The sequence below is a fragment of the Labrus mixtus genome, chromosome 6 (assembly GCF_963584025.1).
Source record: "Labrus mixtus chromosome 6, fLabMix1.1, whole genome shotgun sequence".
Taxonomy (NCBI): domain Eukaryota; kingdom Metazoa; phylum Chordata; class Actinopteri; order Labriformes; family Labridae; genus Labrus; species Labrus mixtus.
Window position 1 is genome coordinate 27751104 of NC_083617.1, and position 19013 is coordinate 27770116.

Below are 19013 nucleotides of genomic sequence, written 5' to 3' on the forward strand. Positions count from 1 at the left end.
TATGTCCATGCGCCTGCCACTGAACTGATGAGAGATTTGTTTTTATATTCCCATCCAAGATACATTTGGAACTAGACGTCTGTGTAGGTTTTGGAAGCTTGATTCAAAGGCAACTGGACTTGGTTGAACTGAAACGTCTTGAAGGCCTTTCAACTTTAAGTCAAGCAGCCTTTGGATCAAGCTTCAATTGAGTTTGGATCAAGAGTTTTTAGGGTTTTGAGCAAAAAGAACAGAAACAAAACCAGGAAGAGAGTGCTTGTGTGTACACTTGTATGTGTGTGTGTGTGGTGTTTCTTTGCTGATTAGTATTGAAACAGCGCCCTCTGGTGGTTCTGAAAGGGTATAACATTAGTAAGGGTCTAACACGAAATGCACCTCTTCAAACAGAACCTGTGGGTGTATGAAAAATGAAACTCACAGTGGTCAGAGATTAAGACTTTTATAGTTAAGAATCAATGTTTCACAAAAAGATCATTTCAGCATTTCAATCAGAACTTGATCATCAGCATTATTTCACATTAACTGGCTCTGGTTCCAACTTTGCATTGATGGAGATGTTTCATTTTACAGTACTAAGATAATATTACAGTAAGATCCTGTGAGATAATATGAAGGTATGTTATTATTATTATTATGACGTGCTGCTGCCCTCGTGGCCAGGTCACCATTTTGAAAGAGATTTACTATCTCTTTCACAAGGGTGACCGAAAATAGAAAATTAGTATTTAAACTGAGGTTGGTTTGAAGATCATGGCTGTGTTTAGAAAATGCAAAGGCTTAAATTTACTGTCATTTTGTGACAGTTCTTAACTGGGGCCAAAAACAAAGGGAGTTTGATGTTGATTTTTCAATCACTGTGGTGTCAGATTACCTGAACATTGTTTGTTATTGGACGTCTGCCTTCTGAGTCCATGAAAGCCTGAGTGGGAAAGGTCAACCTGACTCTGAGGGTGTCAGAGGTCGGCTCCTCAGGAATCCTGCTGCTGCAGCAATGTGTGCGTAAGGGGTCTCTACAGTGCTTTCAGTGCCTTAACTCACTGAAGATAATTTCAAGTAGTAGAACCAATCAGTTGGGCTTTTTAGTATGTTTCTATCACACAATCAATGAAACAGATTGTGTGTTCGACTGTCTGTGCACGGCTCCTCTCCTGGTACCTGACTGTACATTTAATCAACAGCTGTCCATCCACAATACAACTAATCAAATAAGAAGTATTCATTTTCTGATTTCGGTAGATTTCTCCTATTAGTGCAAATGAAAAAGTCTGAAAACTGTGTGAAGTGTCAGTGTGGCTCGTCAATGCTCTGTGTGAAGTGCTCTCCAGTGTACAGGCCGTAGTGCAGCGTGTCTTTCTGGGCTGCAGCCCACGCCATCTGCCGGCTGGAGAAACGAGCGGCCCAGTTACCCTGAGGGTCCACCGTCACCACACCACCAAGACCATCCACTCTGGACTTCATATAGACCAGGGCAGAGTCACTGGCTGCCTCTGCTGACTGACCTAAAGAACAGAGGAGAGAGGAACGCTAACTGAACAACTCCAGTTAACCTCTGCATTCATCTCTGATGTTTATTATGAACATCTACATGCTGAGAGAGAGAGAGAGAGAGTGTGTGTGTGTGTGTGTGTGTGTGTGTGTGTGTGTGTGTTACCTTGCTCCATGTAGAACAGGATGAGTCTGGCTAAAACAACTTTCATGATAGCTTCTCCGTGGCCTGTAGTGGACACTGCTCCTGAGTTGTTGTCAGCATAACCTCCACAACCTGATACACACAACAACAAATACACACACACGCACACATGTGGGTCGGTGCACGTCAAATCTGGGAGTCAGTAGTTGAGGCAATCGAGCTAAATGCATCATCATCCTTGGAATCTGCAACCAGGTCTTTCACTTCAGATTTAAAAACATTGAAGGATCCCAGCTCCTTGAGGTTTAAGTCATAACATTATAAAACACTTCAGAAACCTGACACACGTGGACTTTTCCTGCTCGAATGGCTTTCCTAAGATCTCAAGACATGACTGCTGGAAAAAAAAAAGATTAACCCTGTAAGTGAAAGATTTAAGAGAACGAGCGTAAGATCTGAGCGGAGTCCAGATCCATAAACTAAAGCTCTCCACGTGAGACTTCAGGGTGAAGAAATGTAAATATACTTAAGAACTGATGGAAATCAGACAAGTGTAAAACTGCATTGATGGGCTAGTTCTTCTACTTAAGTATGTTGCTACAGCAGTATTTTTTTCTCGAAATGATCAGAATCGTTTTGTACTTTTTATCTTGTGGCCTTTCTGTTAACGTCAGACGTCTGAGGCGGTATCCACTCATGACAGCCGAGTCATTCATTGACTGATAGTGACGGATTAGAGTCCAAACTCCACTCACTTCACTAAACCTTTAGAGTGAATCAACCCTGAGATGATTCAGCTAGTGCCACACCAAATGTACACTTATTATTTTAAACAACACTCCGGACGCTGAAACATTACTCAGGCAACATTAGGGTTATTAGAATGAGCCACTCGAACTGTGACTCTGACACAATGAGCAGGAATTAGTGAGTACATGGTAAATGGACTTTTAGGCATCATGCTCAAAGGACTGGAGGACTGTTAAAAACAAAGAACAATGAGTCAACCTTTTTCAGGTTAAGTGTCTTTAGTATGTCTTTCTTCAACAAATACCTTTATGATGAGGCATATCATTCCACGCTGTATGTTTGAGGACTGACCTATGCAGGGTGTGTCCCCCACCCGACCCTCCATCTTGTTCAGCATCCCACCAGTGGAGGTCGCACAGGCTACAACTCCCTCACTATCCACTGCCACGGCCCCGACTGTGCCCATCTTCCCCCTACACGTTGAAAAAAAACAGAAACAGAAAAAACATGTGAAATGTGTATGGATGGGATTTGTTAATACTGACGGACACTTTGCGTAGCAGCCTCTGTCATCACTGTGTGAATGTGGTGTGACAGGAAGTGTAAAAGCAGCTTTGAGTGGTCTAGAACGCTGGTTCTCAACTGGTCTATCCTCAAGACCCACAACCTACAGTAAAACAAATTTAGGATATTTTTCAACCAATCAGATTTATTTACTGAAAAAATGTTGCAGTTCAAACGGCAGAGGGTGCAAAACATGTCACAAGGGTAAAAATAATAAACATGTTTTTAAAGCATTTCATTGACTTTTTCATACAATTTATTCTCATGGCATACATTCACGACCCACTTTGGGTCCCAACCCACCATTTGAGAACCACTGCATGTGAAAAGCACTGTCCAAGTACATCTACCATTTACTGTGATCCTGTCAGTAGCAACAACATTAAAAAAAATGTAAGCAGACATGTACTTGGGCAAGACACTTAACCCCAAGTTGCTCCCGCTGCTTCGTCGGTGGCATATGAATGATTTAGATAGCAGCCTCTATCAGTGTGTGAATGGGTGTGAATGTGTAGGTGTGACATGCGGTGTAAAAACGCTTTGAGTAGTCAGAAGACTAGAAAAGTGCTATACGAGCACAAGTCCATTTACACTTTAAAAAATGGGTTTCACTTACAGTAACATTACAGCTTGTTTTAAGGCTGCTCAACGTGATCATCTGAAGATATATCTAAACTTTTTGCACCTATAACTAATTAATTCCCTTAAAACATGTCCAAACTCAACAGAATCACTCTTTAAGGAACACTCCAGCAAAGAGCTTGTTCCTTTAGGAAAGGCGCAGCTGCAGTCAGCTGGGACTCACAGCAGTAATCATGAATTCCAACGATGACCCAGAGTCAGAGCATAGAAACCTGTGCAAACATCCATACAACCCTCTCCAGTAACTACTGCTGCATAACCCCTGCTATGGTTGATTCTTGTGCTCAGCATGTTCCAGAAAGTCTTTAAAATCTTTACTGGGCTTCAATAAGAGGCTCTGGGATAAGACTTATGAGTCACTTCTTAATGGATCACACCTTTTTTTTCTTTCTTATGAATTTAAAAGGAGGTCTCACATTTGGCACTCCACAGGGTTGGCATCAGGTGCCAGGTTCTTCCTCCAGCGCATGCGGGAGTACTCGGTGATGAGGGACTCCATAGGCACCTCAGGGACGCCCATGGAGCGGGCGAACTGTTTGGCACCCTCTGCAGTGAGACATGCATGACTCGTCTGAAACCCAGATCACAGTAGGACATTGAAAAAATGAATCTCTGCACTGTGATGGTAAACTATACTACTATACTTTTAGAAATGAATGCATGCTAGTTTGGCTGTTATAACAAAATGTAATGTTTACACACTCTACTTTATACCCCTTATTATTATTTGTTACTTTTCTTAACTCCTGTTGTCCCTGTATAACTGACCATATTTCGGGGTCCAGTATTGTTATATATACGTTACATAAGGAGATTGTCGGGGTTAAACCAAAATGTTTTGGAAGAAAAAGTTTATGAAAAATTGATGACAGTGTACTGTCAAAGAGGGATGCCACATTTTAAACCTTCCTGATCAGAAAACTAGGAACAAACCCCGGGACAGCTCTCTTCGATGTTTTTGACTTTGGACTGCAGTACCCATTTTAATCACTAGATGTCAGAGTAACATATTGCATCTTTAACATCCTGAGTTGACAACATAACAGTAATGCAAACACGACAACTTTGACGTTTCTACCGGTTTCCATCGGCTATCTGCCGGGACAAACACTTAAATGATGCTTGAAATAAAAACTGAACCTACACTTTAATTGATCCTTAACTGGATTGTTGAAGGAGAAAACACTCTCCTTTATCTCTGCTGAATACTGTTCTGTGCTTAAACTGTGCAGCTGCTCCTGTACAGTGCAGGAACCTTGAGTAAATCGAGTTTTTGAATTTGATGAAGGTTTTCGCTTATGAGTTAAATTGGTTTAATCTCCATAAAAACAAGCAAGATTACAAAGGGGGGGGGGGTTGATGGGGCATTGCTAGTAAAAACTAAAACTCTGCTGTTAAGCCTACTGTCTACACCTTACTGTATACTTATAGATTTGTTGTTGCACATACAGTATGGTAAAAACATGAGCTTTAGTAAGTTCATGAACACAAACAGGCCGGAGTTTCTCCTGCCAGCCCCCTCGTTTATTTTCCAGATAAAGTCCGAGTGAGCAGATGCGAGAAGGCAGCAGGATATTATCAGGAGGAGAATGCACGACTACAGAGACACAAAATCAAACTGCCGCATCATGTTTGTTTTCTGTTCTCCAGTTTTTCTTCTCCACTATTCTTTTTTTTATTTTTTTATATTGTGATCCTGTAGAACTACACACAGCATTGATATAATAGCCTTGTATAGCGGACTGTGTTGCTTTGTTCCTTGCCTCAGGAAACCCCACTTCTGTACAAGGATAGTATCCGGCTGTGAGCTGAAAGTGTGGACAACAAGATCAGGAGGATTTCAGGAGCAGTCCTCCTGAAGTTCTTTAAAGATTTTCAGGAGTGCATATGTCAAAACGAATTGTCTTTGCTAAATGTTAAGTGATTTGCTCATAGTGGATTAATGTTGAGTGTTTGTAAATAATATAATACAGAGTTCAGTGTCTGTCTTTTTGTAAAGTGTCTTGTTTTGAATTGGTGTTATACAAATAAAGATTGATCGATTGATGTTAAAAGCGTCAAACCTTGTCCATAACCAGTCTCGCTAGCTGGGTTGGGTTGGCTATGTCGCGTACAGCCGACACTGCACCAGTTGCCAGCGTTTTCCCGTCCATCACAAAAGCATCCATCTCCACCTCTCCCTTCACGTTCAGCACCGACCCACAGCCTGAAATAAATATGAAGAGAGAAATCATTTGATAGAGTCCGGCATCATGGGACAAAGAATGTCTCTCTGTATAACATCTTGAAAGAAAATGATCTGTGACAATTATTGTAAAATGATTCAGCAATTAAAGATGTTGTGAAAAATCCCTGTATATGTTATGAGTTATGCTTTATTTCATAGTAAAGTAATGCAACTCACTATTGTCAAAGTGTTCTTGGATAAATGTGGCTCAGTGATAGAGTAGTACTAAATGTTCAACAAAAGTCAAGATGGAAAAACAAGAACAATAGGGCTTTCACACTTGCAGAAAAACTCCTGATATTTCCAGGAGGAGCTGCATGTGTGAACGCCATCAGCCGACATTTTCACTCCGACTCTACCCGGTGTTTCTCCTGCCAGACCCTTAGTATTTTTTCATCCAGGTCAGGAGAATTTCAGGAGCAGTCTTCCTGAAATGATCTAGATATTTTCAGGAGTGCATGTGTGAAAACAAACGTGTATAATAGTGTGTGTGTGTGTGTTTTTGTATTACCTGCGTTGAAGGAGGGGTTATTCTCCAGCTGGGTCACAGCCTCCACCACAGCGTCCATGCTGCTGCCCCCTCCCTTGAGAACAATGTACCCGGCTCGGGCTGCTGCAGACACCCCTGATGTGGAGTTTTGTGCCCGCTCCTTTGGGATATGACCCGCCCCTCCATGGACCACCACAACTGGCAACATGTCAATCACCTGAGAGGTGAAGGAGCACAGTTAAAATGTCATACAGGATGAAGCCACATTCTTTTTTTAAAGGGGATAACGTTGTCTTTGCATTGGCAATCCAAAACGCCCTAAGTCTCTTTCTACATTGACGTGCAGTCGGACAAAAAGGAGAAAGTTCCCGAGTGTTGACGTGAAGTCATACAGTAAAAACTACTTGGAGAGATTAAACAGAAACATGGGGACATTACTTTATTTAGACGTTATAATACATTCACATATTAATTAATGTTGGAATGTAAAACTAGTGTATGCTTTAGGCTATACGATGACCTATGTCTGATAACAAGGAGGGGAGCCGGATACAGCAATACTTTGATGTTTGGGGCAGCAGTCCGTGATGACATTACCACAATAATAAACAAAGTAAACAAGGACATATCGATCGCAGAACTTATTCAATCGGAAATCCGTTAAATCTGAGGGGCCCTTGAACGCACCATTTCTACCAACACAACCAACACCTTGTTCTCAAACAAATCGCTGTATCAACTTCAGACGTACGACTAATACATTCAAATAAAAACTCATAATTTACCATTTATTTACAACATTTCTTAATGAAATTCCGCCTGGCTATCTTTACAAAATTACCGAAGGTGTGTCATAGACTACAGTAATAAAGAGGTGTTAACAACGTAAATTATTATTTAAAATTGGCCAAAAAACTGTAAGGTAGGTTCGGTGTTACAACAGAATTGCATAATTATTACGGATTATGTGGAGACAGTCTTGAGACATGCAAAAAAGACTGAAGTCAATTGAGAGCCCACGCCGTTGTAAACAAGCATTGCGACGTTTTTCTTGGCGTAGAGTGAGTAAACAGACTATCACTGCAGACTATCAGAGTGAAACAGACGTAACATACGTAGAGAATACAACAACAAATAACATGCTCTGTTATTTCTTTATCCATTCTTTTCATTCATTCAAGAAATTCTACATGTACCTGCTGCTGGCTTGACGGACTTGAATAGTGTTTCTTCTCCTGCTTCAAGCTTCTTCTTCTTCTTCTTCTTCTTCTTCTTCTTCTCTTCCTCTCTTTGGGGTCTATGTCAGATCTAATCCATAATGTTGCTTCAGCGCCACCCTCTGGTTGTGTTATTCTTCTCTACCCTGCCATGTCTGGTTTAGTGTTCTTTGAACAATGAAAAAGGCTATCCCTCTGTGGAAAACTATATTTTGTGCTGTTACTGTGTCACCATTTCTTGCCTTTTGTAGGAAAATTTGCTGTATGTGCGAAATCTGTCATTATACGTACTTTTTCAGCGCTGTCCCCCACACATCTTTCAACCCCTGAGGAGTTTTTAAACTAGATTTAAAACAGATAGAAATTCAAAGTGGCGATTCTTTAAGACCAATAAAAGCAAACAAGACCATCAGAGACAATGTTGCTATATTGTAATTTTCATTGCCTGTGTCTGAGTCCGTGGGAAAGGCATGACATGAGACTTTTTACACAAGTCATCCATCCTCCACTCCACTTTTGTGTCGACTTTAGACAGTCAACACAAAATAACACAAGTAGATGAAAATCTTTTTCACTCTACATCAGTTTATTTATTACAAGGTTACACATGAGCTGTCTGAAGAACTTGTGCTACCCAACACAGAGACCTCCAAGGAAACAGAGTGACAGAAAGAAGAGAAGATATCAGGAGAGAAGAAGAATCCTTACACTGCAACTGTTTCATATAAACACTTTAAATTCAAAGGTCATAGCTGATCCCAACTTACTGGTTCATATGTCAGCAACAAAACATCACAAAAGTCAAAAAAGTACAGACAGATTCCTGTGAATAGAATTGTCTTATATCCCTTTATAACAACAGTTATACATCTGTTAGTCAATACATACTTATGAAAACACATTAGTGATGTTGTTAACTTGGAATCCTTTGGATCACTTTTACCATTGCACAGGATTAGCATTTCTCTCCTGTGTGAATCATCATGTGTTTGGTCAGATGTCCCTTAGAACTAAACCTTTTACCACACTCAGAGCAGCTGAAGGGTTTCTCTCCTGTATGAACTAACATGTGTGTGGTCAGATGTTGTCTTTGGGTAAAGCTTTTACTGCAAACAGAGCAGCTGAAGGGTTTCTCTCCTGTATGAACTAACATGTGTGTGGTCAGACTTCCTCTTTGGGTAAAGCTTTTACTGCAAACAGAACAGCTGAAGGGTCTCTCTCCTGTATGAACTAACATGTGTGTGGTCAGACTTGCTCTTTGGTTAAAGCTTTTACTGCAAACAGAGCAGCTGAAATCTTTCTCTCCTGTATGAACTAACATGTGTGTGGTCAGCTGTTGTCTTTGGGTAAAGCTTTTACTGCAAACAGAGCAGCTGAAGGCTTTCTCTCCTGTATGAATTAACATGTGATACGTCAGACTTTGTCTTTGGGTAAAGCTTTTACAGCAAACAGAGCAGCTGAAGGGTTTCTCTCCTTTATGAACTACCATGTGTGTGGTCAGATTCCCTTTTCGGTTAAATCTTTTACCACACTCCGAGCAACTGTGTGGTCTCTTACAAGTCTTTAGTTTCTTATTTTTCAAGTTTAATTCTGACAGATGTTCTCCTGTCTCTTGCCAATCATCACTGTCATCAGTCTCAGGTTCATAAGAGTCTTCAGTCTCGACCTCAGTCTCTGGTTGTAAACGTCTCTCTGGATCTGAGTCTCTCTCTGGTTCTGCTCCTCCACAGTCCTCTCCATCAACTCCTGTTTCCATCTGTTCAGTTTGTCTCTGATGAAGCTGTGAGGACTGAGGTTTCTCTTCATCATCTTCACTCTTCACAGAGACAGGAGTGAAAGGGAACTTGGTGGTATCAGCCACCTCCAGTCCTTGAAGCTGTTCTTCCTCCTGACTGATCCACAGTTCCTCATGTTCTTCTTTAATGTGTTGGGGCTTAGTGTCCTCCTGGTCCAGAATGTGGCTCCACTCCTGCTGCTCAGGTGGAAGTTCTTCTTTACTCACCAACAGCTGCTGGACATCTGCAGGACACAGTAAACAAACATTAACAGTACTCAGACTGCTTTTTGAATATTAAAGGGGCTATATGTAACTTTCAAAAATACTGCGTTTGTAGCGATACCGCAGGCCGTTAGGTGAACTGCACCAGTAACCTGTTGCTCGCTCTCCCTCGCGCGCTCGTACGTACACAAAGGAGCATCATCATCGGCTGTGAAACACTGGATATTTAGCGGCATAATGTTTACAGAGGAGGTAAGTGGTCATACACATGTGAAAGTCTGTGAAGGAGTCTGTGTGTCTGTATTCAGTCTCTGCAGGCACTGGCTGAGAGCAGGAGTGTGTGATGAGTTTGTCCGTCTTTGAGACCTCCTAGGGTGGATAGAAGTGTGTGGAAGACGACCTCTGGCTGTGGAGGTGAAGACCGGGAGTGTGTGATGAGTTTGTACTGTTGATCTCTGTAAGCGGAGCGGAGTGAGGAGGATGTTGAGAACGAGCATAAAATGTCACTTCCTGGAGCTTTCGCGGAAAATACGACCCGGCTAAAAAATGTATACATGCAACACAGATAGACAGTGAACATCTACTGTTTCACATCAGTTAACCGTTTGCTTATTAATGGGCGATAAACGATTTATACATGTAAAAATTTACATATAGAACCTTTAACAAGGGCTGTCAAATGATTTCATTTTTAATGGCTGAAAATCAATAGTTGATTGGAATTGATAACATTTTAATCATGTTTGGAATTCACTTATTTTGCATTTTAAAAAGTTTTAATGCTTTTATTTTATAATTTTGTCTTAAGCTTAGGTTAATTTACTTCCTTTTTGGATACAAACCTACCTTTATTTTGAAAGAAAGTATTAACTTAACCATGGAAAAAAGGAACTTGTTAAAAAAAAAAAGTCAAAGTAAATGAAACCAGCAGAAGAGGTTGTGTAAATAAAAGTGTTTGCTTCGTGTGGTCTCTTACCAGTCTTTAGTTTCTTATTTTTCAAGTTTAATTCTGACAGATGTTCTCCTGTCTCTTGCCAATCATCACTGTCATCAGTCTCAGCTTCATAAGAGTCTTCAGTCTCGACCTCAGTCTCTGGTTGTAAACGTCTCTCTGGATCTGCTCCTCCACAGTCCTCTCCATCAACTCCTGTTTCCATCTGTTCAGTTTGTCTCTGATGAAGCTGTGAGGACTGAGGTTTCTCTTCATCATCTTCACTCTTCACAGAGACAGGCGTGAAGGGGAACTTGGTGGTATCAGCCTCCTCCAGTCCTTGAAGCTGTTCTTCCTCCTGACTGCTCCACAGTTCCTCATGTTCTTCTTTAATGTGTTGGGGCTTAGTGTCCTCCTGGTCCAGAATGTGGCTCCACTCCTGCTGCTCAGGTGGAAGTTCTTCTTTACTCACCAACAGCTGCTGGACATCTGCAGGACACAGTAAACAAACATTAACAGTACTCAGACTGCTTTTTGAATATTAAAGGGGCTATATGTAACTTTCAAAAATACTGCGTTTGTAGCGATACCGCAGGCCGTTAGGTGAACTGCACCAGTAACCTGTTGCTCGCTCTCCCTCGCGCGCTCGTACGTACACAAAGGAGCATCATCATCGGCCGCGAAACACTGGATATTTAGCGGCATAATGTTTACAGAGGAGGTAAGTGGTCATACACATGTGAAAGTCTGTGAAGGAGTCTGTGTGTCTGTATTCAGTCTCTGCAGGCACTGGCTGAGAGCAGGAGTGTGTGATGAGTTTGTCCGTCTTTGAGACCTCCTAGGGTGGATAGAAGTGTGTGGAAGACGACCTCTGGCTGTGGAGGTGAAGACCGGGAGTGTGTGATGAGTTTGTACTGTTGATCTCTGTAAGCGGAGCGGAGTGAGGAGGATGTTGAGAACGAGCATAAAATGTCACTTCCTGGAGCTTTCGCGGAAAATACGACCCGGCTAAAAAATGTATACATGCAACACAGATAGACAGTGAACATCTACTGTTTCACATCAGTTAAACGTTTGCTTATTAATGGGCGATAAACGATTTATACATGTAAAAATTTACATATAGAACCTTTAACAAGGGCTGTCAAATGATTTCATTTTTAATGGCTGAAAATCAATAGTTGATTGGAATTGATAACATTTTAATCATGTTTGGAATTCACTTATTTTGCATTTTAAAAAGTTTTAATGCTTTTATTTTATAATTTTGTCTTAAGCTTAGGTTAATTTACTTACCTACCTTTATTTTGAAAGAAAATAAGGAACTTGTAGAAGATATTGTATTAACTTAACCATGGAAAAAAGGAACTTGTTAAAAAAAAAGTCAAAGTAAATGAAACCAGCAGAAGAGGTTGTGTAAATAAAAGTGTTTGCTTCGGTTAGAGGGGGTGAAACTACGTCGCTAGTTCCCAAGACTGTATGTCTGCATCCTGGCGCTCTCTCGTCTGTGTGCTCTCGCCTGGATGCCTGAAGCCGAGCCCCCTGAGCTTCTAATTTTCAACATAAAGCCATAAAGCTACAGAAATAAAAATATCTGTAGTGTACATGTGATATATTACAAACATACTAGGTGTTTATATACGACGGAGGGCCATGTTAAAAAATTATTATTTTTTAAATTTCGAGATTAAACTCGTAAATTTACGAATTGAATCTCCTAAATTTACGACATTAATCTTGAAATAAAAAAAAAAAAATGAACGTGGCCCTAATCCTCCGTCGTACTTATACATTCAAGGCTAAATAAAAAATAAGCAATTTCTCCATTCTATATGTATATGTGCTTTTTGAGAACACGAGTTGGTCGTCTTTGTTTCCTTTTATGAAACTCCTACATGGTGGTGTTAACTGACAGTGGGGAAAGATGTACCTTTACTTCCTTTGAGACGTTTCCCCTTCTCTTTGGGGTCTGGTTCTGTGCTGGCGACATCGCTATCGGCTCCCGGCTGGGACGCTGTCTCATCTCCGGGATGAGCGAGTGCTTCTTTAGCTAAATTGTGGAGGTACTTCAAAGCCCTAGAGAGATTTAACACAGTGTTTTTTAAATCAGGGATGATACTTTGCACTACAATTCAAAATTGAGTACCTATATGGACAAGTTATTCTTTTTACCGAGGCTGAGTTAGAAAATAATTTAATCCAAGAAATATAAGTAAAAGAACGTCTAATCGTGGGCCATTTTCAACTGTTTCAAATGGGACGGCAAGTGATTTTGTCTAACCTAGTAACAGTAGCTAAGGGGGGCGGGGCTTGACAAAGGGTCGTTTGACCAATCAATCACTCTCTGGTATTTTTAAAAATTTGACAATCTTGATAAAATAGCATCACAACTCAGTAGAGACTTATTGTATTGTGACTTGAGTGTATCGTTACATCCTTATCCTGAATACAGAATAAATGAATCGCCCTTTGAGAAAATGTTACATTTTGAAAACAGACGTCATGTGACTCACTCTTTAGCAGCAGCTCTCCTGCGCCGCCCCCCTGGCTGGATCTCCTCCTCGGGTTCACTCAGAGCTGCACATGGCGGTGGTTCTGCGATTACCTGCGCACGCTGCTTCTTCACATATTTTCTCTTCGGCTTCGGCATCCCGTTCTCCTGCTGCGCCGAATCTGCCACTCCACCTTCCAAATGTGGGAGCGCCACATCAGTGTTCGGAGTCTCATCTTTTTTTTTTCTACCAGGAGTCCTTTTTGTCGGGGTCTTCTTGGCTCTAACAACCTTTTTAGGCGTTTCCTTTGCCGTTATTTCATCCGGCTCTTGAGGTGTTTTGTGATTGGCTTCATTTTCTACGTCATTTTCGGGCAGTTCTGGGTCATTCTCAGCTTTTCGCCTCTTTGCCAGAGTCCTTTTAGAAGCTGCACCTTCTCCTGAGCTTTTTCTGCCTGTTGTTTTCTTCTCATCCAACGAGTCTTCGGTTTCATAATCCTGATATTTGGGATTTTTCTTGCGCTGTCGTCCTCTGGAGCTGGGTGTTAAATCAGAATTCTGCTCTGACGGGTTCTCTTGCCCTGAAAGGAGAGTGATGTCATACATAGCTCCACAGGTGGATAATATAAAGTACATACAGAAATCTCTTTGGTTAATTAAATAACGACTATTTTTTTATTTATTCTTTTACTATAACTCACCAAATGTTAGTCTTACAGGCTGCATTCTTACAAACAGAAACCACTTTCAGAGACACAGTCAAAGTAAAAATATAACCATATAACCAAATATAACCAACAGCACACATGTCAAAGCGTTATTGTGCAAGACTCCACAACTCACTCCTGCTGTAAATACATGAGCAGTTGGTTCATTTGGGTGTGCTAAAGGTGAATGTGTCACAGTCAAAAGGGAGACTACATAAAAAAAGACTACATCAAATAAAAGGAGGTGTTATGAACCTTGTCCAGAGTCAATGGGATCCATTGGCCCTGGGCTGGTGCTGCAGTCGTCCCTCAGATGCCTCCTCATGTGTGGAGCAAGTTTTTTTTCTGACTCTTTGCTTTCTGTTTCAGCCTAGAAATACAAACAAAAAAGAGAAAGACACACGTGACACAAGAGTGTTTGTAAAACGTATTCATCTAAAAACATGATTTATTGAATACCAAAAGAGTAAAGGGACAACAGATGGAAATTAGCTTGAGCTAAATCTGGTACAAAGCATCTCAACCAACCAAGCATTCAGCGTCCGGTAAGTATAATAAGAAGCATACAAACAGAAGACTCCGGTGTTTTTAAGGTAGTTTGACACCTTGCTGAATAGATTTAATACTATAACAATTACCATGGAAACGTAGAATGTCAGATCCCCGCGTGATACCGATATCAATTCGATTTTAATTACCATGGAAACGTTAGCGAAATGTATTCGATTGGCTGAGTCTCTGAGTCTGACAGACCAAATCTCAGTCAATATTTATATACTAATAATAATAATATACTGTTTTACTGCTCTTTTCCGCATTGGAGGGTGTTCATTGGTAATAGACAGGCGGAGACCCGTCACTCCTACTTTTATTAAACCACTTATCACTTCGGCGCACCTTTTTAACATCACACATGCTTAGGTATGTACTTAAAACACTTTAGTTACCGGCTTGTTTCCCAGGGACTCGCATCTTCAGCTAGCTAACGCTAACTGGCTAAAGTAGCAGGGAGGGGGCGCTGGTGGAGCAGTGGTTAGTGCGCGCGCCCCATATATGGAGGCTGTCGTCTCGGGCGGCCCGGGTTCACATCCCACCTGTGGCTTCCCTCCTGCATGTCACTCCCCACTCTCTCTCTCTCTCTCTCTCTCTCCCTGATTTCCAACTCTAGCCACTGTCCTATCTATCCATTAAAGGAACAAAAAGCTCAAAAATAAATCTTTAAAGAAAAATAAAAAAAAAAGTAGCAGGGGAGACCTTTTTACACTAACGATAAGTAACTTTAATACTCTTAAAATCAGACAGAAACTGACAGGAATCGCCGGTATCACCACCATCACCATTAAAAACTCACCCTGACTGAGCTTGGGACTTGCTGCTCGGTGGTGAAGGCTGAAACGCCGCGCACCGAGCACAGGAAGGTAAGAATCCGACCACCGGGGATCGAGTCCCAAACTCCGCTACTTCCTGGATGGGCACCGTTGACCGTCACCGGAGCTGTATAGACACACCCGACCCCTATATCCAGGCGTTTTTATTTATTGAGCTGCAAAATGTAAACACCACCCGCGCTGGTCCCGCTGATTTAAGGGTTGCTGAAAGTCACATTCCGCCTGCATCAGACCGCCATGTTACTGTACAGGCATGGAGAGCCACACCTGCCCCCCTATCAACTCTTCTTCTTCTTCTTTGGATTTTATTGGCAGCTGGCATCCAAAAAGTTGCATTACTGCCATCTGCTGGATTTAATTATTACTCACATTCCTAAATCCTCCTCAATAAACCTGTTCTCAAGAGATATTTAAACAAGCATCTTCGGCCTCTCCCTCTCTCCCCACACTCCAAAATACTTTTGAAATCTCTTCTTACGAGTCCCTCTCTCTCCATTTCTGACATCATATTATGTCTATGTGCTACATACTTTCTACATTTAATAACTACATGTTCAACTGTTTCTGCTAGATTGCATATCTCACAAAGACCGGATGAATGTTTTCCAATGATATGTAGAGTGCTATTTAAATGACTGTGACCAATTCTTAACCTGGACATTACGACCTCCTCTCTTCTGTTGCTCCCTCTGTATTTGACTTTATCTATTTCCCTCTGAATTGAGTATAAATGTCTTCCCTTTGTCTGATTGTTACAATATTGTTGCCATTCCTGTTTAATTTTACTCCATGTGACTCGTTTCCCTTCTGACTTAATAATTTGATGTTAATATCAATCCTCTCTTTCTTTACATCTTCCTTAACCAACCTGTCCACCTTTTCATTTCCTGCTATACCTGAATGTGCTGGAACTCCACATCTGTCCCCTGTTTAACCACCTGGGAATGTGTAAATATGATTTCATATAATAAATCTTGACGACTGTGAGATGATCCTGATTGAATACTGTATAAAGCGCTGACTGAATCACTGCATATCAGCACTTTCCTTCCTTTCATTTGCTCAACACATTCTAATGCAACTAAAATGGCGTACAACTCTACTGTGTAAACGTTCAGGAGATCTGACATTCTCTTCAACATTGAATTTTGGGATAAACGCAGCTGATCCTGTTGCATTTGTCATAGGGTCTTTAGATCCATCTGTGAATACTTGTACATGATCTCAATATCTCTGTTCTATGTGTTCATAGAATTCACTAACTAAATCAACATTTCTTTTTCTTTCCTTTCTCTTTAGTAACTCCAAGTCTACTTCAGCTGTCTCAAGCATCCACATTGGAACTGGTGGCCATAAAACAGCTGGACTGATATTCTTGTCATACACTCCCATATCTCTCGCCACTCTATCCCCTATCCATCCAAAACTGGACTTAATTGTTCTCTCTTTTTCCCAGCAATCCTTTAACACTGATTTTGTTGGGTGACTATCTCCATGTCCTCTCAAGTTCAGCCAATAATTTGCTAATGGCTGTTTCCTCCTTAAACATAGTGGCATCTCTCCTACTTCTACCTGAAGTGCACATATTGGAGATGATTTCACTGCCCCAATACATATCCTAAGAGCCTGTGCCTGAATCATTTCTAACTTTGCAAGTGTTGTCTTTGCTGCAGATCCATATACCACACTCCCATACTCAATCCTAGTTCTAATTAACGCCACATATATATATATTAAGGCAGCAACATCAGCTCCCCAATCCATTCCTACGAGACATCTCATTACATTTATTACTTTTTTGCATTTATCAACAATATTCCTTATGTGTTCCTTCCATGTCAACTGGACATCAAAATATACCCCTAAAAAACAAAATGAATCACAAAATTATTTCCATACAATGTCAAACCAATATTCTCCCCAATTTTCTTTCAAGAAAAGAACATGATCTTTGTTTTTTCCACAGAAAATTTAAATCCCCACTTTAATCCCCACTTCTCAACTAAACGGATCCCTTTCTGAATTTTATTTACAATAAAATGGATATTCTTTCCTTTTTTCCACAATGCTCAATCTTCCTATATCTGTTGGGATATTATCAAATATATATAATTTATCATAATTGAAAATAAAATCGGACTTATCACACTTCCCTTGATATTTCGTCACCTATTTTAACTTGAATCTATCTCTTGTTCAGAAAATCCATTATCCAATTAAAAATCCTTCCCATGACTCCCATGAGATGTAACTTAATCAAAAGTCCCTCTCTCCAAAGCATATCATATGCTTTCTCAACATCAAAAAATACTGCAACTACTGTTTCTTTTGTAACCTGAGCTTTTCTTACAACGTCTTCTAAGCTTACCACCGGATCCATAGTTCCTCGCCCTTTTCTAAACCCACTCTGATATTCCGCCATCATCCCTCTTTTCTCTAGATAGTACACCATTCTTTCATTTACCATGCGCTCCATCAGTTTACAAACATGTGATGTTAAGGCGATCGGCCTGTAGTTTGCTGCATTGCTTGGATCTTTTCCTGGTTTCCTTATAGGAACAATCACTGCCTCCTTCCAGCTAATTGGCAACCTCCCTTCCTCCCATACCTTATTATACAACATTAACAATCTGCTAAGTGCCTCTGTACTTAAATGCTTTAACATGATATAACATATCTCATCTTTCCCAGGAGCACTCATTCCAGACTTAGCCAATGATTTTGTTAGCTCTCCCATTGTAAAAGGTACACTAATCTCATCCTCAACATGATTTTTCTTACTCAGTGCTTCAATATTTTCAAATTTTGTTTTAACCCTGTACCTTTTTGCTTCCTCACTCAGATTATTAGAACTGTTTATTGTAGCAAACGTTTTAACCATTAATGCAGCTTTTTCTTTATTAGTTATTGCCCCATCCTTTCCGTTATTTAAAACAGGATAATTCCAATCTCTTCTGTCCCCTCTCATCCTTCTAATCATCCCCCAAATTTCTTTCTTATTCCCTATTGTACCACAGAATGTTCTCCAGTAAGTTCTTTTTGCTTCTCTTACAGTCCTTCTGACTTCTGCCTGAGATTTTTTGTACTGTATCATATGTTGGAAATTATGAGTTCTTTTCAGTATTTTAAATGCCCTGTTTCTGTTTTTCACTGCTACTTTACAAACCTCATTCCACCATGGAACCACTTTCTCCTTTGTTTTTCCTTTACTTTTAGGGACTGACAGTAGAACCCCTATCAGCTCATTCAAAACAATTCAACAATTCAAAATAGCTGCTAATAATTACTGATTTTGAGCTATTTGTGGTATTCATTGTTGTTGTCATTGCTCTTTTTACACTCCTCCTTCCTGAACCTTCCTCTATCCCTCTTTCCAAGCCCAACACAGTTTCTGCAGATGGCTGTCACCTCTCACAACATGGCATAAAAACACATCTTATTCCTGAAGAATGTTATGTTGTGTTGATGTAGCAAAGTGCTTAAAAAAAGTGCACCATATACATTTTATATAAAAGACACAGAGCCCCCAAAAGTCCACGCATTAAACTTTTAATCATCTGTGGTTATGACACTGCTGGTTCTATGAAATAGCAGCACGTTATACTTCTAAAAAAACAACATATTAAATGTACAGATTTGGTTAAAATCATGTCTATTTCCTTTACAAATTATATCCCACAAATGGAAAATGAAGTGCTTTCTTAATGTGTTAACTAATTTGGAGACTTGAGAAGATGTTTTGCTCTCTGTGTGTCAGTTTAAATAATTGTGCTATGCATGTCATTGTCATTGTTATCACTTCAATCAGGAAGTGAGCACCCTTTTTTTTTTTTACAACAACAGTGGAAGACGTTGCAGAGAGAGGAAGAGGAAGAGGAAGAGGGAGGGTGAGAATGAGAGGGGGAGGAAGAGTGTGAGGTAGGGGTAGAGCTGGTAGAGGAGTTCATGGCCAAAGAAGACAACAACTTTCAAATGAA

General features: G+C 40.5%; 2 protein-coding genes across 3 annotated transcripts; both read right to left on the reverse strand.

Annotated features, from left to right (window-relative positions):
- Window positions 1-423: 423 nt before the first annotated feature.
- asrgl1 (asparaginase and isoaspartyl peptidase 1) lies at window positions 424-7589 on the reverse strand. 2 transcript variants are annotated; one of them, XM_061040775.1, is made up of 7 exons: window positions 7500-7589; window positions 6325-6520; window positions 5650-5792; window positions 4003-4157; window positions 2732-2853; window positions 1652-1762; window positions 424-1499 (listed from the first exon to the last, which is right to left on the reverse strand). In XM_061040775.1, exons 2-7 carry the CDS (start codon window positions 6509-6511, stop codon window positions 1285-1287), a joined length of 933 nt encoding a protein of 310 aa, XP_060896758.1. In that variant the 5' UTR covers window positions 6512-6520; window positions 7500-7589; the 3' UTR covers window positions 424-1284. The 2 variants fall into 2 exon arrangements, with proteins under 2 accessions (XP_060896758.1, XP_060896759.1); XM_061040776.1 differs by having other exon boundaries at window positions 7520-7566.
- Window positions 6513-15764, reverse strand: LOC132976096 (neurofilament heavy polypeptide-like). Its single transcript, XM_061041029.1, has 6 exons — window positions 15000-15764; window positions 13904-14018; window positions 12964-13522; window positions 12381-12526; window positions 10445-10939; window positions 6513-6520 (listed from the first exon to the last, which is right to left on the reverse strand). Exons 2-6 carry the CDS (start codon window positions 13971-13973, stop codon window positions 6513-6515), a joined length of 1278 nt encoding a protein of 425 aa, XP_060897012.1. The 5' UTR covers window positions 13974-14018; window positions 15000-15764.
- Window positions 15765-19013: the final 3249 nt, after the last annotated feature.